Source organism: Oryx dammah, unplaced genomic scaffold (genome assembly GCF_014754425.2).
Source record: "Oryx dammah isolate SB20612 unplaced genomic scaffold, SCBI_Odam_1.1 HiC_scaffold_2, whole genome shotgun sequence".
In the NCBI taxonomy this organism is placed as follows: Eukaryota; Metazoa; Chordata; class Mammalia; order Artiodactyla; family Bovidae; genus Oryx; species Oryx dammah.
Window position 1 is genome coordinate 76,522,292 of NW_024070186.1, and position 19,867 is coordinate 76,542,158.

The 19,867-nt window shown below is 45.2% G+C and overlaps 1 protein-coding gene across 5 annotated transcripts in view; it reads left to right on the plus strand.

Moving 5' to 3' along the window:
- Positions 1-19,661, plus strand: part of ST6GAL1 (ST6 beta-galactoside alpha-2,6-sialyltransferase 1) — a 142,439-nt gene extending 122,778 nt beyond the window's left edge. For all 5 annotated transcript variants that reach the window (XM_040252879.1, XM_040252915.1, XM_040252897.1 and 2 more), the window contains 3 exons: positions 13,131-13,229; positions 14,417-14,591; positions 16,842-19,661. In XM_040252879.1, the coding sequence (XP_040108813.1) occupies positions 13,131-13,229; positions 14,417-14,591; positions 16,842-17,089 (522 nt within the window). In that variant the 3' untranslated portion in view covers positions 17,090-19,661. The remainder of the gene's footprint in view (positions 1-13,130; positions 13,230-14,416; positions 14,592-16,841) is intronic.
- Positions 19,662-19,867: the final 206 nt, after the last annotated feature.

Below are 19,867 nucleotides of genomic sequence, written 5' to 3' on the forward strand. Positions count from 1 at the left end.
TATTGGAAATCCTAGAGCTAAAAATGACTTTGGAGATCAAATAGCCATTCATTTATTCCAGAATGAATTATTGATCACCTGCTCTATGCCAGACTTTGTGAACAGAGCTAGAACTCATCCGCTAACAACGGCAGAACAGAAACAGACATGCTCCCTGCCCTTGTGAAGCCCAGCGTCTTGCTTGATCATTTCATTTTACAAATGAGATAACTGAGGCCTGAGAAGAGAAAATGACCCGTACAGGTGCACGCGGGGCAATGGCAGGCCGTGTAGACTGAAGCCTTTGTAACACTTGGCCCAGGACTCTTTCCTGGTTCTCTGATGACACCTTCTAAGTCCATGTTTTCTCACTACCGTCATCTTATTTATCCACCTCATTTATTACCCAGCTCTCCCATTAGGAGAGGAGGCATTTTGGTCTGTTTTGTTCACAGATGCCCAATGCCCAACTGCTAGAACAGTGCCTATTACATATCTACATTACATAGTAGATGTGCAAGAAATATTTGTCTAGTGAAATATAGTCCAGGGAACCTTCTCATTCAATGGATTGCCTCCAAACTTCCTCCAATTTATTTATTTTTTTGGACATTTTATTTGGAAAAACTTGAAAAGCTCTAGAAAAGTTACAATAATATGATGAATACAAAGAATGCCTATATACCATTTATCTAGATTCACTTATTATTATTTTTTCATTTTACCCCACTGCTGTATCATATGCTCTATATATCTTTCACAATATCTTTTATTTTTTTCATTTGAGAGTGGTAAAGAATTCACCTGCCAGTGCAGGAGATATGAGATGCAGGTTTGATCCCTGGGTTGGGAAGATCCCCTGGAGAATGTAATGGCAACCCACTCCAGTATGCTTGCTTGGAAAATCCCATGGACACAGGAGCCTGGTGGGCTACAGTCCATGGGTTGCAAAGAGTCAGACACGACTAAAGCAACTTACCACGTGTACATCACAGACATTAATCCTTAAAAACTTATTATAGACAGAAAGTTAACAGCTGCCTCCCCAAATTTGTATGTTGAAACCCTATCTTCCAGAATGATAGTATTTGGAGGTGGGGCCTTTGGGAGAGAAATATGTTTAGATGAGGTCCTGAGGGTAGGGTCCCCATGATGAAGGGATTAGGATCCTTATAAGAAGAGGGAGACCAGAGCTTGCTCGCTCTGCCACGTGAAGACACAGTGAGAAGGCAGCCCTCATCGGTAACCAAATCTGCTGGCACCTTGACCTTGGACTTCTCAGCCTCCAGGACTATGAGAGATCAATATCTTTTGATTTCTACCATACCTAGTCTATGGTATTTTGTTATAGTAGCTGGAGCAGATTTTTTTGTTGTTGTTGTTACTGAGAAGTAGAGTGCTGCTGTAACAAATACCTATGTGTGCGTTGCTTTGGAACTAGGTACAAGATTGCCGGGAGAAATATCAATAAGCTCAGATATGCAGATGACACCACCCTTATGGCAGAAAGTGAAGAACTAAAGAGCTTCTTGATGAAAGTGAGAGAGGAGAGTGAAAAAGTTGGCTTAAAGCTCAACATTCAGAAAACTAAGATCATGGCATCTGGTCCCATCACTTCATGGGAAATAGATGGGGAAAGAGTGGCTGACTTTATTTTTCTGGGCTCCAAAATCACTGCAGATGGTGATTGCAGCCATGAAATTAAAAGACGCTAACTCCTTGGAAGGAAAGTTATGACCAACCTAGACAGCATATTAAAAAGCAGAGACATTACTTTGTCAACAAAGGTCCGTCTAGTCAAGGCTATGGTCTTTCCAGTGGTCATGTATGGATGTGAGAGTCAGCCTATAAAGAAAGCTCAGCACCAAAAAATTGATGCTTTTGAACTGTGGTGTTGGAGAAGACTCTTGAGAGTCCCTTGGACTGCAAGGAGATCCAACCAGTCCATTCTAAAGGAGATCAGTCCTGGGTGTTCATTGGAAAGACTGATGCTGAAGCTGAAACTCCAATACTTTGGCTACCTGATGCGAAGAGCTGACTCATTGGAAAAGACCCTGATGCTGGGAAAGATTGAGGTCAGGAGGAGGAAGGGATGACAGAGGATGAGATGGTTGGATGGCATCATCGACTCAATGGACATGGGTTTGAGTGAACTCCAGGAGTTGGTGATGGACAGGGAGGCCTGGCGTGCTGTGGTTCTTTGGGTCGCAAAGAGTCCGACATGACTGAGTGACTGAACTGACTGACTGACTGACTGACTGACTGACTAATGTTTGTGGAAGGTAGAACTTGTGAGTGAAGAAACTGGATCTCTAACTGAGGCAAGTTTTAGAAATTGTCTTAGGGAATGTGTTGGAGGCATGGCTTGATTCCTCATGACTGCTTTTATTAAAATATGAGAGGAGAGAAATGAATTGAAGAAGGAATTATTTAGCAAAAAGGAAACAGAACTTAAGATTTGGAAAATTCCCAGCCTATCTGTATATTGTAAAAAATGAGAAAGCTTGTTTTGACAAAAACACTAAGGAGATGGCCCAACAAGCATTTGATTTAAAAGGTCAGTTTGGGAGTGAATCACAGACCTAATCAGCCACCCTAGCAGAAACACTGCTAGTTTGAACTAAAAAAAGACAAGCTGAAGGCAGGCTGTCAGATTTAGATTCTATGGGACCAAACTATAGAACTCTTGGCCTGCAAAGAAACCATTCTTCAAGACAAGGGATCCCAGTGATGATGTTCAAAGACCATCAGGGCTGCTTTCCTTGGTTCCAAAGGGGAGAGGGGATTGTCTTGACCTCAATAGGCCAGATGGCAGCTGCCCAGGGCCTTGGTAGAGTGACCCCTACCCAGCAGAGCCACGCAGGTGGGAATGATGCTCCACCATGTCCATAATGCATAGCATCCAACCAAAGAGGGTTATTCTCCAGCCTTAAGCTATAATGGTATTTACTTTGCTAGGCTTGGACCTTCTTGGAACCTGTCATTTCTTTATTCATTCCAATTTCTTCCTTTTGGAATGAGACTATCCTATGCCTGTTCCACCACTGTTTTTCAGAAGCACATAATTTATTCCAGTTTCACAGGTTCACAGCAGGAGGAGGTTTTACTTCAGTTTGAATCATTTGGTTCTTTTCTGGTTTAGATAATGTTTAGATAAAACTTTGGACTTCAGCCTTTAGAATAGATGCTGGAATGAGTTAAAACTTTGGAAGATGTTGAAGCGGAATTAAATGTACTTGCATGTGAGAAGGACATGATTTTAGGAGATCCAAGGGTAGAATGTTATGGACTGAATGCTTCTCCCCCAAATTCGTATCTTGAAGCCCTCAAGATATAAAGAAGTTCTTTTGGAAGTTCTTGAGGGTGAGGCTTCCATGATGGGATTGGTGTCATAAACAGAGATACCAGAACTTGCTCTCTCTCTGCTATGGGAGGACACAGGAAGAAGGCAACCATCCGCAAGCCAGGAAGTGGGCCCTCACATGGGAACTGAATTTGCTGGTACCTTGATCTTGGACTTCCCAGACTTCAGAGCTGTGAGAAATAAATGTCTGTTGTTTAAGACATTCAGTCTGTGGTATATTTGTTGTAGTGGCCTGAACTAAGAAAATAGTTTAATGTGTATTTCCTAAGAATAAGAATATTGTCTCAGGTAAGCAAAACATAGGTATCAACTTCATATATTTACATTGATACCATACTTTAATCTGGCTGCATTGCAGTTTTGTTAATTTCTCCAGTGATGTCTTTTATGATTTTTCTTCTAGTACAGAATCCAGTTCAGGATCAGGGGCTGTATCTAGTTGTCATGCCTCTTCAGTCTCCTTTAACCTGGAATAGCTCCATAGCCTTTACCTTTTAAGACACTGACATTAAAAAAAAAAAAGTCCTTTAATTTTGGGGGGGGTTTATCTGATGCTTTCTCAAGAGTAAATTCAGTTTCTGCCCTCTTCACTGGAAAACTGCACAAATGACATTGTGTCCCTCTTAGAACATCACATCAGGAGGCATCCATATCCATCTGCCCTTCAGCTGATTTTTATTTTGAGCACCTAAATGTGGTGGTGTCTGATGAGACCACTGTGTAATTACATTTTCCCTTGAAATCTGTGAGTGAACACTTTAATACTATGCCCTGCATCAAAATTTCTGCTCTGCATCAAAATTTCCTGCTACATTTAACATGTAGCGATCACTTTTGCCTGAACCAGTCTTTACTATGGTTGCAAAATGATGGTCTTTTAATTCCAGCTCCCCTTCCTCCATGTCATCTAGTTAGCACTCAGAATTTTACTATAAGCAAGAAGCCTCCCTTCTCATTCTCCATTTATTTCCTTCCTCGCTCTTTTCCTCCCTCTCTTCCTTCTTTCTTTTCTTTCTGTGTTTGTTATTGATAAAAACTCACAGATTGCTATTTCAATGGTTTATAATTCATTTTATAGTTCCAAACTACCTAGGTATTCGATTTTTCCCAGGTTTGACAAAGGAACTGCTAGTGAGAGTTCCTTTAAACTGGCTCTTGTTCTGTGACATGCATGCCCTCATCATTTCTTTAAAATACTCCTATACTTTCTGGCATAACAAGATGTTCTAGTTCATTAGTACCTATCTGTTGGGTTTTTAATATTTCATATTTATTAATTTTATCCTGAATGTACACACAAAGTGTTCTAGATCAGTGATGGATTTCTTATTTAAATGTGTGCGCTCAGTTGCATCTGACTCCTCTGAGACCCTATGGACTGTAGCCTGCCAGGCTTCTCTGTCCATGGGGTTTTCCAGGCAAGAATACTGGAGCAGGTTGCCATTTCCAACTCCAGGGGATCTTCCCAACCTAGGAATTGAACCCACGTCTCTTACATCTCCTGCATTGGCAGGCAGATTCTTTACCACTTGGGCCACCTGGGAAGCCTTTTATTTAAATCCCTTACCTTAAATAATAATGCATTAATCTCTCTCTGCCTTAGTTTTTATTCCTAGGGCAATGCAATAAGAGCCAGGCCAATTATCCTACATGAGTAGCCAGTACCCCATAAGAAAGGAACAAAAAAGAAGTGATTTTCCCCCCTTGCTTATAAAAGGCAGGATGTAGCTGTCCTCTTTTCCTCCTAAAGAGAGCCCCCTTCTTACTCCAGCCCTTTGGAATATAAATGAACATATCTAGAGCTCTCTTTGGGTTCCTAGGTCTCTTTCTTCCTACTCCAGAATATCTCTTAGAATATCTCTGTATTAATCTTGAGTTATAGTCTGAGTTATAACCATTTAGCTTCTCGGGGATATAAGCAAAGTTTCATTATGTTTGGAGTCAGAGAAGAGCAGTTAACTAGACAAATTAGCTATAGATTTTATAATCATGATTTATAAAGTCTCAGGGGTCTAGGGCTTTTTGCAAGAGTGCTGAGATATCATGGTAAGTTTTACTTCCCCATACTATTCTACCCTAGTTCTGGGATATGCCATTTCTTCCCAAGGAGCTCTGATTCCTTTAAGTGAAAACTGACATTAGAAACTAAGATCTAGGTATTAGGTATGTTCATGCCTAATGAAGTAATCTTTGCTTCTTGGCCCTTTCGGTAGGTAGAGGAAATATATGCTGGTACACACACAGTACACATACATGTGTATTTGTTCATTTATATATATGCATGTGAAAGTCGCTCAGTCATGTCTGACTCTGTGACCCTATGGATTATACACTCCATGGAATTCTCCAGGCCAGAGTACTGGAGTGGGTAGCTGTTCTCTTCTCCAGCAGATCTTCTAAACCCAGGGATCGAACCCAAGTCTCCCCCACTGCAGGAGGATTCTTTGCTGTCTGAGCCACCAGGGAAGCCCATATATATGCATGCTGCTGTTGCTGCTGCTAAGTCGCTTCAGTCGTGTCTGACTGTGCAACCCCATAGATGGCAGCCCACCAGGCTCCTCTGTCCCTGGGATTCTCCAGGCAAGAACACTGGAGTGGGTTGCCATTCCCTTCTCCAATGCATGCATGCATGCATGCTAAGTTGCTTCAGTCATGTCCCACTCTGTGTGACCCTATGGACAGGCTTCTCTGTCCACAGGACTCTCCAGGCAAGAACACTGGAGTGGGTTGCCATTTCCTTCTCCATATATATGCATACCTGTAGGTATATGTACACATCCATATAGACACATGCATATATGTGCACATATGCCTGTTTTAGAAATGACAGACTCTAGTTGATACCTCAGTCTATTCAGATAAAGGTACTTGCCTTTCCATTATGTATTTGCATCCCTTCTTCTTCCACAGTGAGAATCCTCCTCTAACAACATCAGCACATTGATTTATTTGGTTATATCTATAATACATCTAGAGTAATTTGAAAATTGTTTTGTATATCTCTACATAAAGCAAACCTATTTAAAGTTTAGGATTTGTTTGCAGTTCTCTTTCACACCTTGCCCAAAATTAAGGGTTTATGGCCAAATAATGTGTACCTAAGTTACCTTGATTTCTCTTTCACTTTTCACTTTCATGCATTGGAGAAGGAAATGGCAACCCACTCCAGTGTTCTTGCCTGGAGAATCCTGGGGACAGGGGAGCCTGGTGGGCTTCCATCTATGGGGTCACACAGAGTCGGACACGACTGAAGCGACTTAGTAGCAACAGCAGCAAGTTACCTTGATTAGCTCTTCTGTTTCTCTTCACTTTGATTATGAATTCATTTGAAATTCAATTGTACTCATTTTGTTTCAATTCTAGGTTTTTCTTTTTCTTCTTCTAAAAAAATATGCAGAATGTTAACATGCTTCTAGAATTCAAAACTATCCAAAAAGGCATACTCAGAAAAGCATTACTTCCTACTGAATTCCTTCCACCCTATTTCACTACCACCCTTTGTATATAACTGACTACTGTTTTGTGATTTCTTGTATCTGTAAAGACAGATAGATGTATATATGTTTCTTTTTTTAATTCCCATATTCCATACAAAAAAGCAGTGGACTGTATATGCTCTTCTATACTCTGCTTTTTCCCAGTGCTTTCTGGAAGTCACTCCATATCAGTTCACAGAAATCTTCTTCATTCTTTGTTGCATCTGCATAGTACTCCTTTGTGGGTAAATTTCACAGCTTATTCTATCAATCTCCTTTGCTCAAACATTTAAGTACTTTCCAACATTTATTTCCCCTACTACTTTATGGTTCTTTGAATGGCTTCTCCTGTGATTACAGGTTGAATGACAGGACTCTTGGATTTTCAATTTGTGGTGCCCTTCTGTTTAGCACTTCCCTGTCTAGATCCAGTTTGCAAAGTCAGGTCTTCCCTTAAGACCCACAGACTCCATATCATTTTTCAGATCTCCTCAAGACCCTGAAGATCCTTTTGTCTTCCTAGAGCATTAACTAGCTTTGCAACTGTGGCAGATTTGCAAATCTAACAGCCAGAATACAACTTTATTTTATCATCCCTTAATATTTTTGAAAGAAGATTGTTTAGTATAATGAGACGTTGGGCAGACCTTGCTTTGTACTGTAGCTCCATCCCTTCTGAGCTCTGTGATTGTGGGCCAGGTACATAATCTTTTAGAGCTTCCTTTTCAAGCCCTGTTTGGGGCTTGGAAATAATGTGAGGAGTAAATGAAAAGACATCAAACTGGACTGTTGTGTGAGTTTAACAAAACTGTTAAGTCTAGACTCTATAGTTAAGATGTATCAGTATCTACACCCATACACCCACACCACACCCACACAGAAGGTGTATTAATTTCCTAGGCCCACCATGACAAAACACCACAGATAGTGTGGCTGAAACAACAGTGATTTATTTTCTCAGTTCTCGGGGGCAGAAGTACTAGATCAAGGTGATGTCAAGGTTGGTTTCTGACAAGGGCTCTTCCTGGCTTGAGGATGGCCCCCTTCTATGCCATTACATGTGCATGTGAGTTGAAGGTAGAGAGAGATCTCTGCTATCTCTTCCCTGTCTTATAATGATGTCAGTTTTATTAGATTAGGGCCCCATCTTTAGGACCTTATTTAATCTTAATTATCTCCCTAAAGCCTTATCTCCAATACATAGGTGGTTAGGGCTTCAACATATGAATTTGGGAGGGACACAATTCAGTTTGTAACAGAGGGAAAGAAAGATTTGGTAAGAAAAAAGACCCACGTACTCACAGTGGGAATATCTGAAGAATGCAATTACATATGATTACTTTCTTCTATATGTACATAGATAGATGGATGTGTTTGTGTGTGCACGCACGTGTGCATTCTTGTATTCTCTTTTAACTTTCTGCAGTGACTATTTCTAACTTTATGACTAGAAAGCCTACTTTAAACGGGTTTCTAAATAGCAACAAGCCATCTCCCCAATGTAGTCTTCCCTGGCACTTTCTCTTTGGGGATCCGTTGCTCTGGAAATGACTTACTTTCCTCATCATGAGGCCCTGGGGATCCCCGAACTCAGGTCAGACTCTGCATGAGGGTGAGTAGAGGAGCATTTGAGAAGAGCTTTATTTTTAAGTCTCTTGTGCTGCAGTTGGACAAAGGACTGAGATGTTGTCCAGACATGTCTAGTCACCCAGGCAGGGCCTTACAGGATGGTCATGTCTTATAAATAAGGCACGTGGGGCCCAGATAGGGCAATGACCCTCCTAAGACCACAAGCAAGTTAGACACAAAGTAGTCTCCCAATTCCCCAAGCACTTTTAAGCCTTTTTTTTTTTTTTTTTTGAGGAAATCTTTGACTCTCCATTCATGTAAAGGGGTACCAAAATTAATATGGTAAGTCCAGAGCTATGTTCTTCTAAGGCTGAGGGCTGCTTGCTGGTTTCTCCTCTTTCCTTCCACCAGATCCCAGCCCTGGTCTCTTTCTTTTCCTCCTCTTCAGATAAAACAAGAATTTGCCTTCACCTCTTCTTAATTCTCTAGGTTACTTTCTCACTTGTCTCAAGTGGCTCAAGTAAATGACCATTTCTCCACTGTGTACAGTGAGAACTGAGATCAGTCTGATCCTCAGAATGTGCTGGTTTATTTGAATATCTTGTCATTTATAGAAAGAAGTCTGCCAAGAGCTAGGCTCTGAAATCTGGTCCTGGTTCAGCCTTATACCCAGCTGGAAGTTTCAGACCTCAGTTTACCCTTCTGAAAATCATGGGTTTGGATTCAGTCTTTTGAGGATTTTCCTGTATGACACATGAAAACTTAGGAAGCAAAATTCTTGTGACACATTAAAAAAAAAATTCATTTAGCTGTGTCGGGTCTTAGTTGTGGTATGCAAGCTTAGTTCCACTACAGCATGTGGAATCTTAGTTCCCTGACCTTGCATTGCAAGGTGGATTCTTAACCACTGACCACCAGGGGACTCCCATCATGACACTTTCATACCCTCATCAAGTGCTTTCTTTGATGTTTTCTGCCATAGGTGTTCCACCCTATCTTCTTAGCAGTGAAGTAGGTAGATTATAAGTGTAGAATCTGGAACCAGACAAAAGGGATCCCATTCAGACTCCCCGATTTACTAGCCATATGGTTTGGGTAAACTACTAATACTTAACATCTCTGAGTCTACTCCCTTATTTATAAAATGGGTATATTAAGAATTGTTACCTAAGATTGTTGTAAAAATGAACTAACATATAAAAGTATCTGGCTTAGAATAAACATCATTTAAGCAGCATCTGCTATCATCATAGTTATCTTTTATCCTAAAGGAGAAAACTTTTTGCATCTCTCTTGGATTTGCGAGGACAATAACACCACAGACCCTGGGAGAGTATCAAGGTGCAGGAAGTACTGCTCCTGGCCTCCGGCTTTGTGTACTAAAAAGACAGCTTGAGAGAAACATTTTTTTAAAATCCCAGTTATCTCTAATCCTCATGAGTTAGGGATAAATCACCTGGTGTCAGTCCTCTACATAGGAAGCAGCATAGCTTAAGAAAGGACACTGTCAGTCTACCAGCAGTTTCTGGTGTGTGTGGGGGGTGTGGAGTGTGGGGGGGACAGGGAGTGACATTGTTGAGGTCAGTCTTGGAAGTCATGTATAAGATAGTGGGAGAGTGTCCCTCTGCCCATCCCTTATGTCTATCTTGCAAAGCCCTGTCTGCCAGGATGCCCACTCTGCCTTTGGACTATAGCACTGAATTCCTGTGCTGTGAGTTACCATGTTTCCCACAGAAGCAGGACAGTGCTTGATGTTGGAAGATGTGGGTCCCACTTCTGATTCTGGTGGCCTCTCACCTGTGGGACTCCAGGCCAGTTGCCTCATCTTTGAACTTCAAAACTCTATTTTATCCCCACATACCGGCTGCTGTTCTTTCCATGTTCTCATTTTAGGGAAGTGGCCTGAGGTCCAGGACTCACCTTGACCTCTTTTTCCTTCACTTTCAACATCCAGTTAGTCTGCAAGTCTACAGACGTGGTTCAATTGTCCAAGGTTCAATTGTCGTTGAACCCTTGCCGCAACCCTATTAGGTAGATACTATTGATTATTCATATTTGTACATGAATTATTCATACAGCTGACCGTTGTAAGTTTTTCATTTCCCCATCATTTTTACTTATGCTACAGTAGCATCTTCTATCTGAGCTTCCTTTTCTGTAAAAATTCTAGTCCAGAACACTGATCTGTTTGGATCCTTCTCACGAGCCCTCATTGGTCCTGTAATCTACTGAGGAAACCCTGAGCTCCCCCATGTGGCACTTACCTACATTCCTCTGACCCCTTCAGGGTCTCCCCTTGTGTCTAAGCCACACTGGACCACCTTCAATTCCTAAACAAGCTCTTCACTTTACTAACTAGAATTAGGTTTGTCAGCAAGTGACAAGAATACTCTGCCCACCTCTCAATACTAGTTTAACAAGATAAAAGTATATTTCTCATGTAAAAGAAGTCTAGAGCTGGTGTAGTGTTCCAGAGAGGCAGGAACTCAGACTTCTACTACCTCATGCATCTGCCGTTCTACCATGTGACTTCCACTTCATGGTCCAAGGTGGCTGCTCAAGCTACAGCTGTTACACCCACCGTTTGCAGCAGCAAGGAGGAAGGAACAAGGAAGGTCATAACCCTGCCTCTAAGAACAGTTTCTGGGAATCACACTTGCTTACACACCATTGGCCAACATTTTGTCACACAGCCACACCTAGCTGTTAGGCTAGGAAATTTTTATTTTGGCTAGTCTTTATTTTAGGTAGCCATGTGCTGAGGTAAACATTGTTTCCAAGGAAGGAGAGCATGGGTATGGGGAGTCTGCCATGTAGTCTCACCTCTGGGGGGTGTGAACGTTGTTCCCTTCTGTCCAGCTCCTCTTCCCTCTCCCTTCTCAGTCCCTTGGCTTGGCCTAGCCTTCCCTGTCCCTTAACACGGTTCCCTCATGCCCATCCTCACTCTGGCACCCTGTGACTGCCCGGGGCTCCTCAGCACCCAGTACAACTGCGCAGTCTCTGGCCAAGGAGGGCCCACCACCAATATTTCTTCTTTCAAAGATACACTGAAGAAATGGGATGATGTTCTTCAGGCTCCCAGGACCTTCGTACATCTGGGGAAAAGGATAGTAATGGGGTAGCTAAATGATCTTAAAGGCTCATGGCAGACTGCCACTCTTGGTTGTAGAGACAACCCGTCTTCCCACAGTGGGACACCGTTCAGGTCTCAGCCTTCGTGATGGTGAGCGATTGATGTGGAGAGGGGTTACTGTTGTGATTCTTGCTTTCAAATCCAGTCAGTTCTTGATTTGATTTCTGCCATTTGTTTCTCTCAGTTTAAACCTGGGCAGTATCTCCCACGTCCTTTGTAAGGTGACTGACAGCTGGTCTCGTGTATCAGCTTTGTCCCTTAAGAGGGACACAACTTCTTTCATTGCTAAGCCTTCAGGCCCCTCCTTGGTCTTTCTCACTCACTGTAGTGGCCCCACTGGATCCTCAGGACAGCTCCTGAAATAGGAGGGCAGTGTTACCTGCACTCACGGATGAGACACGAGGACCTCAGTGACCTCCCGACTTGCTCGCAGTCATCGGACATGTGGCAAAGCCAAGAACTGAGCCGGGTCTTTCTGTAATAAATGTAGTAGCTTTTACCTTCTGCTGCCACACTTCTCCTATTTCAATAGGTACTTTAATTAACATTTCTGTGCATAATTTCTTCCAGTCTCCTAGGATAAAAGGCAAAATGTGAAATTACTGAGTCAAGGTGTATAAATATACTTTTTAAGAAGGCTGTTAATGTGTTTTGCAAAATTGATCCAGCAGGGATGTCCTACGGAGCCTTATCACAGTCACATTTTGCCCGGGCTAGCCCAAGAGCTGGGGAGCCTGAGAGTGTGGGGAGGAGAGGGGCTGGCTGGTTCCTCAGCAAGGCACACATGAGCCTCCCCCCAGCCTGGGGGGGATTCTCATGTTTAAGTGTATGCCATGGCCCCTCCAGTACTTTGGCTACCTCATGCGAAGAGTTGACTCATTGGAAAAGACTCTGATGCTGGGAGGGATTGGGAGTGGGAGGAGAAGGGGATGACCGAGGATGAGATGGCTGGATGGCATCACCGACTCAATGGACATGAGTCTGAGTGAACTCCGGGAGTTGGTGATGGACAGGGAGGCCTGGTGTGCTGCAATTCATGGGGTGGCAAAGAGTCGGACATGACTGAGCCACTGAACTGAACTGGACTGATGGCCCCTCCACATGGGCCAACTCCTTTGGTGCTCAAGCACAGGTTCTGCCATCTGGTCCGATGTGGCAGAAGCCAGTGCCTGTATTGGACTCTCAGATGTCCCATGTCTGTCTCCAGCATGCTCTGTAGTGACTACTACCTGCCAGGCTCGATAGGTGATTGAAGAGCTTTTCAGAGATCATTTTGGTTATATGTGATTCTGACTTTAAACCTCAGCCCCCTGACCTCCATACAAGGCATGACCACAGGGGACTCTACCCCAAGCCATGTTCACTGTACCCTTTCTCCAATAATCTCAAAAGTCTGAGTGGCTGTGTGGCTGATGGGTTATGACAAAATGTCCTTTAAGGTCCACACAGTTCCAGCTGTCATCTCTGTCTTCTCACAAGTGCTGCCCCAAAACTTAGACACTTCACTGGGCTCTAGGGCCTCAGGTGGCACTTGTGATGTGTCACGTCCTACTACAAGCCAACACTCGCATGTAAATGTCCAGGTGACGGCCTGTGTTTCTTCCTGCAGTTGGTCACCACAGAAGCGGGCTTCCTCAAAGACAGTTTGTACAATGAAGGAATCCTAATTGTGTGGGACCCGTCTGTTTACCATTCAGATATCCCAAAGGTAAGTGGATGTCCATGGGAAATTGGGATTGAGTCACCTGTTTTCTATACATTTCCCTGACATACTGGGTTTTTAAAGTTGTGGTTGACCTAGCCACCCTGAGGGCTGACTGGTTCCATTTCAGGGCACCTCACTTTTGGATTAGTTGTTCAGGAGGATTCCTGTCCTATACCAGTGCTCTCCATGCCTGCCCTGCATTGCTATGTATTTGTCTCCCAACTATGGTCTGTATCAGGAGTAATAGTGGCTGGATTTCCCACCATCTGGGGTGGATTGTGTTCATGTAATAATTATTTCTGATGAGCAGTAGCAGGCATAGACAGTTGCTACTATCTCTCCTATACACAATATTACTTGTCCCACACTTCAGTTTCCAGACACTTTTCATTTCACTCTCATAGCAACAGAAAGAAGTAGGCAGAAGCATGGTTATTCCCATTTTACAGATGAGGAAAACCGAATGTGGTGGTGGGGGTAGGGTTATCTGCCTGGGACTCGATTTGCTAAGCAGAGGGCCCAGATCTGCAACAGAGCCTCAGTCCTGCTGGGCCCTAGCTTCTCTGGCCTCTCACTGTTTGTCACACAAGTCAGCTGGCCTCTCCCCGGCATGGGCTGCAGTGGCCACAGGAGAAAAGCTTTAAGGAGGAGGGACAGAGAGCACTCTCCTTGGTAGACTCAATTCTCATGCTGGACACACTGGTAGCTGACAGGCTCTGGTGATCCCTGGCACCCTCCTCTGCCTACCTCAGTTTACAGTTTTGCACTGATCTCACTTAGAACTGAAATTTGCCTGAGTCAGGTCAAGGACTGTGAGTCCACAGCTGTGGCAATCTGGGTCCCAGTTTTCACCCCTTTAAAAAAGAGAGGTGGGGTTAGATAGGGCCAAGAGCCCCTCTCAGCTCTGATATCTTTCCCAGTCTGTGATCCTGAGGTCTGAAGCTGTTCCGTGGTCACCAAGATCAAATGTCCCTGTGAGCGCAGGCTATGTGCTGGGTGCCCTGCTATCAAGTGAGAGCTGTGATATGGAGGAGAAGCATGGAGTCTATCTTGATGAAGGGATGTCTCTCAGGAGTCTGCCAGGAGTGGTCCCTCCCCACCTCCCCTAGTCCTCAGAGGATGATGAACGTCGGGGTGGCAGCAGACCAGCCCATTGCTCTCCTTGAGGAGACCTCTTCCTTCTTTTTCAGTGGTACAGAAATCCCGACTACAGTTTCTTCAATAACTTCAAGAGCTATCGTAAGCTGCATCCTGATCAGCCCTTTTACATCCTCAAGCCCCAGATGCCTTGGGAGCTGTGGGACATCATTCAAGAAATCTCCTCAGAGCTGATCCAGCCAAATCCCCCATCCTCTGGGATGCTCGGTGAGTCCATGTCTGAGAAAGACCTCTGGTGCTTGTCTCTACAATAGAGTAGCTTTCTTCTGGGGTCTCATTTGTTTGTTCATTTGCCAAACAGTTGCTAGTTTTTTGCTATATTTTTATGCTGAGGCAAATTCCAACTAAGACACAGAGATCAATACGATAGAATCTTCTTAACTTCAGGGTGTCCAGTGGGAGCATTCGGTCAGATGTCTGAGGCAACATTCAGTTTGTGCCAGGAAAGCGTGACCAGCTTGGTGCCATAGGAGAGAGGACCCCTTCTAGGAAGACAGCCTGAGAACTTTGTGGAGAACAGGACTAGGCCTGGGAAAGGGGAGATTTGGCAAGTGGAGATGGAGTAAAAAGGGAAGCACAGAAAAGATGAGGCAGGAGGAGTAGGGCTGGGACTTGGGTGAGGCCAGCCAGACACCTACTTCAGATGTACAATTTAAGGAGCTGCCATGAAATTCAGAAGCAAATGATATCTTAATAGTGTCTTTTAAAAAATCACAGTGAAAAATTTCATGATAGACAAAATATTAAAATTTTAGATAAAGGATCAATAATAATGCCATTATTGTCCTGAGCCATATTAGAATCTGAAGAAAAAAGAAGAATCAATAATATTCAGAATTTCACCTAGTGGCCTCCCTATCTGTGGCCCTGAGAGAAGTCTGAGTGGTGAAGCTGCACTTGGTTTGGGGGTCACAAATGGAGTTGTGGGTGCTGGTTGGTGGTGGGGGGGTGGTGGCTGGGGCCAGAGTGCTGAGGGCCCTGAGCGCTGGCTGCAGGCTTTCTTCTTGGACTTACTCCACAGCTCGCTGCCCTCATGGCCTGTCTGCCCCTCACTGCCTCTCACTCTGAGTTCAGCTGGAGCACAGGCACTTTCTGCCAGATACCCACCTGCCTTCCCTATTAGACTGCAGCTCCCTCAGGGCGGAACTGTGTTTGCCTCTTCCTTGTGGGGGCATTTCCTGATAGAGATGAAGGTGCTTTCAGTATCCCATCTGCTTTATGCCTTTCTCTTCAACTTTTGGATAGGTGCCTTGGGGGTACTTCCTGGACCCCTTTGAGCAGGAGTAGATGGAGAGCATCCTAGGGACACTCTCCTGTTGCCCTGCTGCCTGCCTTTGCTTGTGCTGTCGCCTCCACCAGCAGTCCTTCCCCCTTGCCCATCCCTCATGGCCAGAGCCCTTGCCAGCCGCCACACCAGTGCTCCAGGGGGCTCATGAGAGCCCGCTCTCATAGAAGCCTCCCTCCCCTCATCTGGAAGCATGACTGCTGGGCCATCATCACTTAGTTGCATATGTCTTTTCTCGCCCATCATACCAGGGTAGGGGACAGCTGGAGGGGGTTAACAGGGCTTTCCCCATGTCTAATTCTTCTGGAACAGAGCTGCTGCTAGCAGTTTACAATTTTGCTGTTAGTAAGAACTGTTCATCATAAAAGTTCCCTATATTGATGGTTGACAAGAGCAGTCTTAGAGCTATGATCTTATTGCATCTGAACAGCAGCCTATGTGGTAGGGAGAGTGTGTAGATCACCCCCTTGGGACAGGTGGAGAACCTGAGGCCCTGAGAGGGATGTGTCCTGCAGGAGATGACTGAGCCAGGTGGCGACAAGCATGGGGGATGGGAGGCATCCCCCATCTCTTGTTGGGTCTGCACCTCTGTGTTCTGTACCCCTCCCTGAGCGCGCCACCCACCACTCTCAGCTCCTCTCTTCTGACTGAGCCCATCAATACAGACCAGTGCATGCTCCTGTAACAGCTGTCCTCCTCCCACCTGAGGCACGAAGCCTTCCTTCCCTACAGTGTTTCACCAGGTACTAGTGTAAGAAACACCTCCCAAATAACCAGCTATGAGGCTCATCCAAGATACAGACATGAGAGAAAGTAATATCTGCATGGAATGGTTCCGTCTCCTCAGTCACCTTGCCCTCTCTCTTCATAGAGCTTCTTGACAGTGATCAGTTCATTGGCTGATGGTGGAGCCCTTCAATTCATTAATGTTTAGGGAGGACCTGCTGGGCACCGGGCTCTGACCTGGGTGCTAAGCATACGAAGGTTTGTGAGCCCTGCACCCTGAGGAGCAGCCTGTTGGATGGGTTTACTGGAGCAACTCACACTCATAAACAGACATTCCAGACATACCTCTCCAGCTTTCAGGGCATAAGCTGTGGGGCTCCCTGGGCAGAACTCCGGGGAGCCAGGGTGGGTTGTTGCGTAGGACTCACCTCTGCTCTCCTCTCCAGGCATTGCCATTATGATGTCACTGTGTGACCAGGTGGATATTTATGAGTTCCTCCCATCCAAGCGCAAGACTGATGTGTGCTACTACTATCAGAGGTATTTCGACAGTGCTTGCACAATGGGCGCCTACCACCCACTCCTCTTTGAGAAGAACATGGTGAAGCACCTCAACCTCGGCACAGATGAGGACATCTACCTGCTTGGAAAAGCTACACTGCCTGGCTTCCGGACAATTCGCTGCGGAGCATAAGCTCCCCAGCCAGGCCCCCTTACCCTTCCCCATCAGCCAGTCTTCTGGCCACCCCAGGCCTGAGAAGGAAGACTGTGTGCCTGAATAATCAGAGCCCACACTTCAGGCAGCAAGAGCCCTGGGACTTCAGAAACTCAAGGGCAGGGCCCCCAGCCCAGCCTGCCCTGTTGTCATGGGGGGGTGTGAACCCAGAGCCTCCTGTCTCACTCATGTTTACCCGTTTAGCATTCCCTCCAGAGAGGGTCCTCCCGCCCCCAACCTAGGTAAATGCAAGATCCACCTTTCCCACCAGGGCTGCCAAAACTGGTCTGCTTTCCCCACCAGAATGATGTTGTTATTGTGAACCAGGGAAACAGGAAAAAAGGTACAGTCTCTATCCTCACAGAGAAGGCGATGGCACCCCACTCCAGTACTCTTGCCTGGACAATCCCATGGGCGGAGGAGCCTGGTAGGCTGCAGTCCATGGGGTCGTGAAGAGTCAGACACGACTGAGCGACTTCACTTTCACTTTTCACATTCGTGCATTGGAGAAGGAAATGGCAACCCACTCCAGTGTTCTTGCCTGGAGAATCCCAGGAACGGGGGAGCCTGGTGGGCTGCCATCTATGGGTTTGCACAGAGTCGGACACGACTGAAGCGACTTAGCAGCAGTAGTGGCAGCAGCTTCATCCTCAAGTTGCATATAGATCAGTGTGAGGGACCAGATGGATTCACTGTGCTTGATGCACAGGGACTTGTGGGTGTGGGCTTGCTGTGTGGCTGTTTTTGCACCCAGGAGGGACCACACTCTTCCCGTGTCAGTGGGTCATAGAGGGCTTCATGGAGCTGGGGGCTGTGAAGTGGATTTTAGAAGAGGAGAAACATGTCAAGCAGATTTTGTCTAAGTCATCTGAGATGTGTTTTCCTATCTGCCTTTATTACCTGTATTTAAGATCTGCCTGAGTTTACAGGCTCAAGGTACTTTTTGAGGAAACCCCCTCATGTCTGAGGCATCAACTGAAGCCCCATACAGATACCAGGCAAGCCAGATGCCAAAACCCTGATTTCCCCAGCTCGCCTGGCCTGAGCCTAGCCTAGCCTACCAGCTGGGTGTGCACAGCCTATCCAAGTCTTCCTTTTTGATGCCCACCCCCAAACCTCCTCCTGCTATCCTGTTTTTCCCTTTAATCTTCCTGCTCCCAAATTACTTTTAAGCATTTTCCATTTTAAAATTTCCTGACTTTTTTTTTTTTTTTTTTTACCCTTCATGGGCCTTTTGTGAAAGGCCTCTCAGGGATTGGGAACATGGTTTCCTAGGACTTAAGAGTCGCTCTTGGAGGTCAGAACCTTGGAGATCATGACTAATTCTCACCAGGTGTATCAGAGTGCTGTGCCCCCACCCCCGCCTACAAGGGAGCAACATCAAAGCCTCTGGAGAGGTCTGTCTGCTGTGGTCTATCCACACACACTCTGGACCATTGTGCTAAGTCCCCTCCCCTGATGGGGAGCCACACTAGACTGGACCAGCTTCTGGACTCCTGAGCTAGCCCCATGTGCTCATGGGTCTTGAATGTTTGAGGTCCAGACCAGTTGTTGTGGAGCTGGAGTACTCATTCATGGTCAAACCGCTGGCTTGTGCAGGCAGTAGAAAGAGCTCTGGAGTGAGAAGCCCTGGGTTTTCAAAGTGATGCTCCCCTATTACTCACCATGCCACCATGGGCAAATTCTCCTCTCTGAGCCTATTTCCACACTTGTAAAATGGGTGGTGAGCCTGCCTCACAGGTGCTATGAGGGTTAGCCGGGAGAAGGCAGGTGCTCAGTGCACGCTGGATTCCTTCCTTCCTTTACTAAGATCCTGCCCTGTGCCCACACCTGGCAGCATCCTGCTGTGAAGCAGGCCAGAGAGTGGGCTTTGTCCTCAGGGAATGTAATGTCCTATTGGGAGACAATAATACCTACCCTGCTTGGAACACCCTGGCAACCATCCGAGGGAGTGGAGGGTGCAGAACGTGTCCCTCCTCAGGCCTGATCCTCTCTGGGATGGGCAGAGCACTTGGGCCACTGGCCGCTGTGACCCCAGGCTTTTCCATGTCTCTGGGCCCAAGAATTCCTGGGAGTCATTGAATCGTGAGCATGGAGTGCAGAGGGAGATGGCATTCCATTGCCAGGAGAGAGATATTGGTATGGACACTGAGACTACACTGGGTAGATGCTTAGCTTTTATGTGTTATTATTAAGAGATCAACTTAATTTAATTGTGCTTTCTCAACCTGGAAACGGGTAGAATGCAGATAAGATGTGGATACTCTCATTAGTCTGATTAAATGTTTTATATTTGTGACAGGTAATTTAAAAATTATGACTGTGTCTTGTAGGAAAGCCACTGTCTCTAAGCTGTTCTGTTTTATTCAGTAGCTATCTGTTCATTCTCTATCATGAAGTCTTCCAATCTTTCCATCTCAATCAAAAAGCTATTGATGTTGGCCTGGAGTTGAGACATCAGTCTCAGAAACTTCTGAATCATGTCCTAAGCTATTTCTGAATTATCCAAAGATTATGTAAAATTTTAAAATAAATGATTGTTCAAAAATTTTATCCCTCTTTTCTTGTTAAGGGGACAACTGCTCATTGTCAATTCTTGTCTCCAAAGAAGACACAACAGGAATCCTGAACCCCCAAACCCTCCCCCATGAGCTCCTCTGCCTTAGCCTCTTGTCACTTCTACAGGAAAAGAACTACTTACACAGCAGGATATCATCTGTGAGATAGCAACTGGTTTGTTTTTTTCCTTTTGCACGT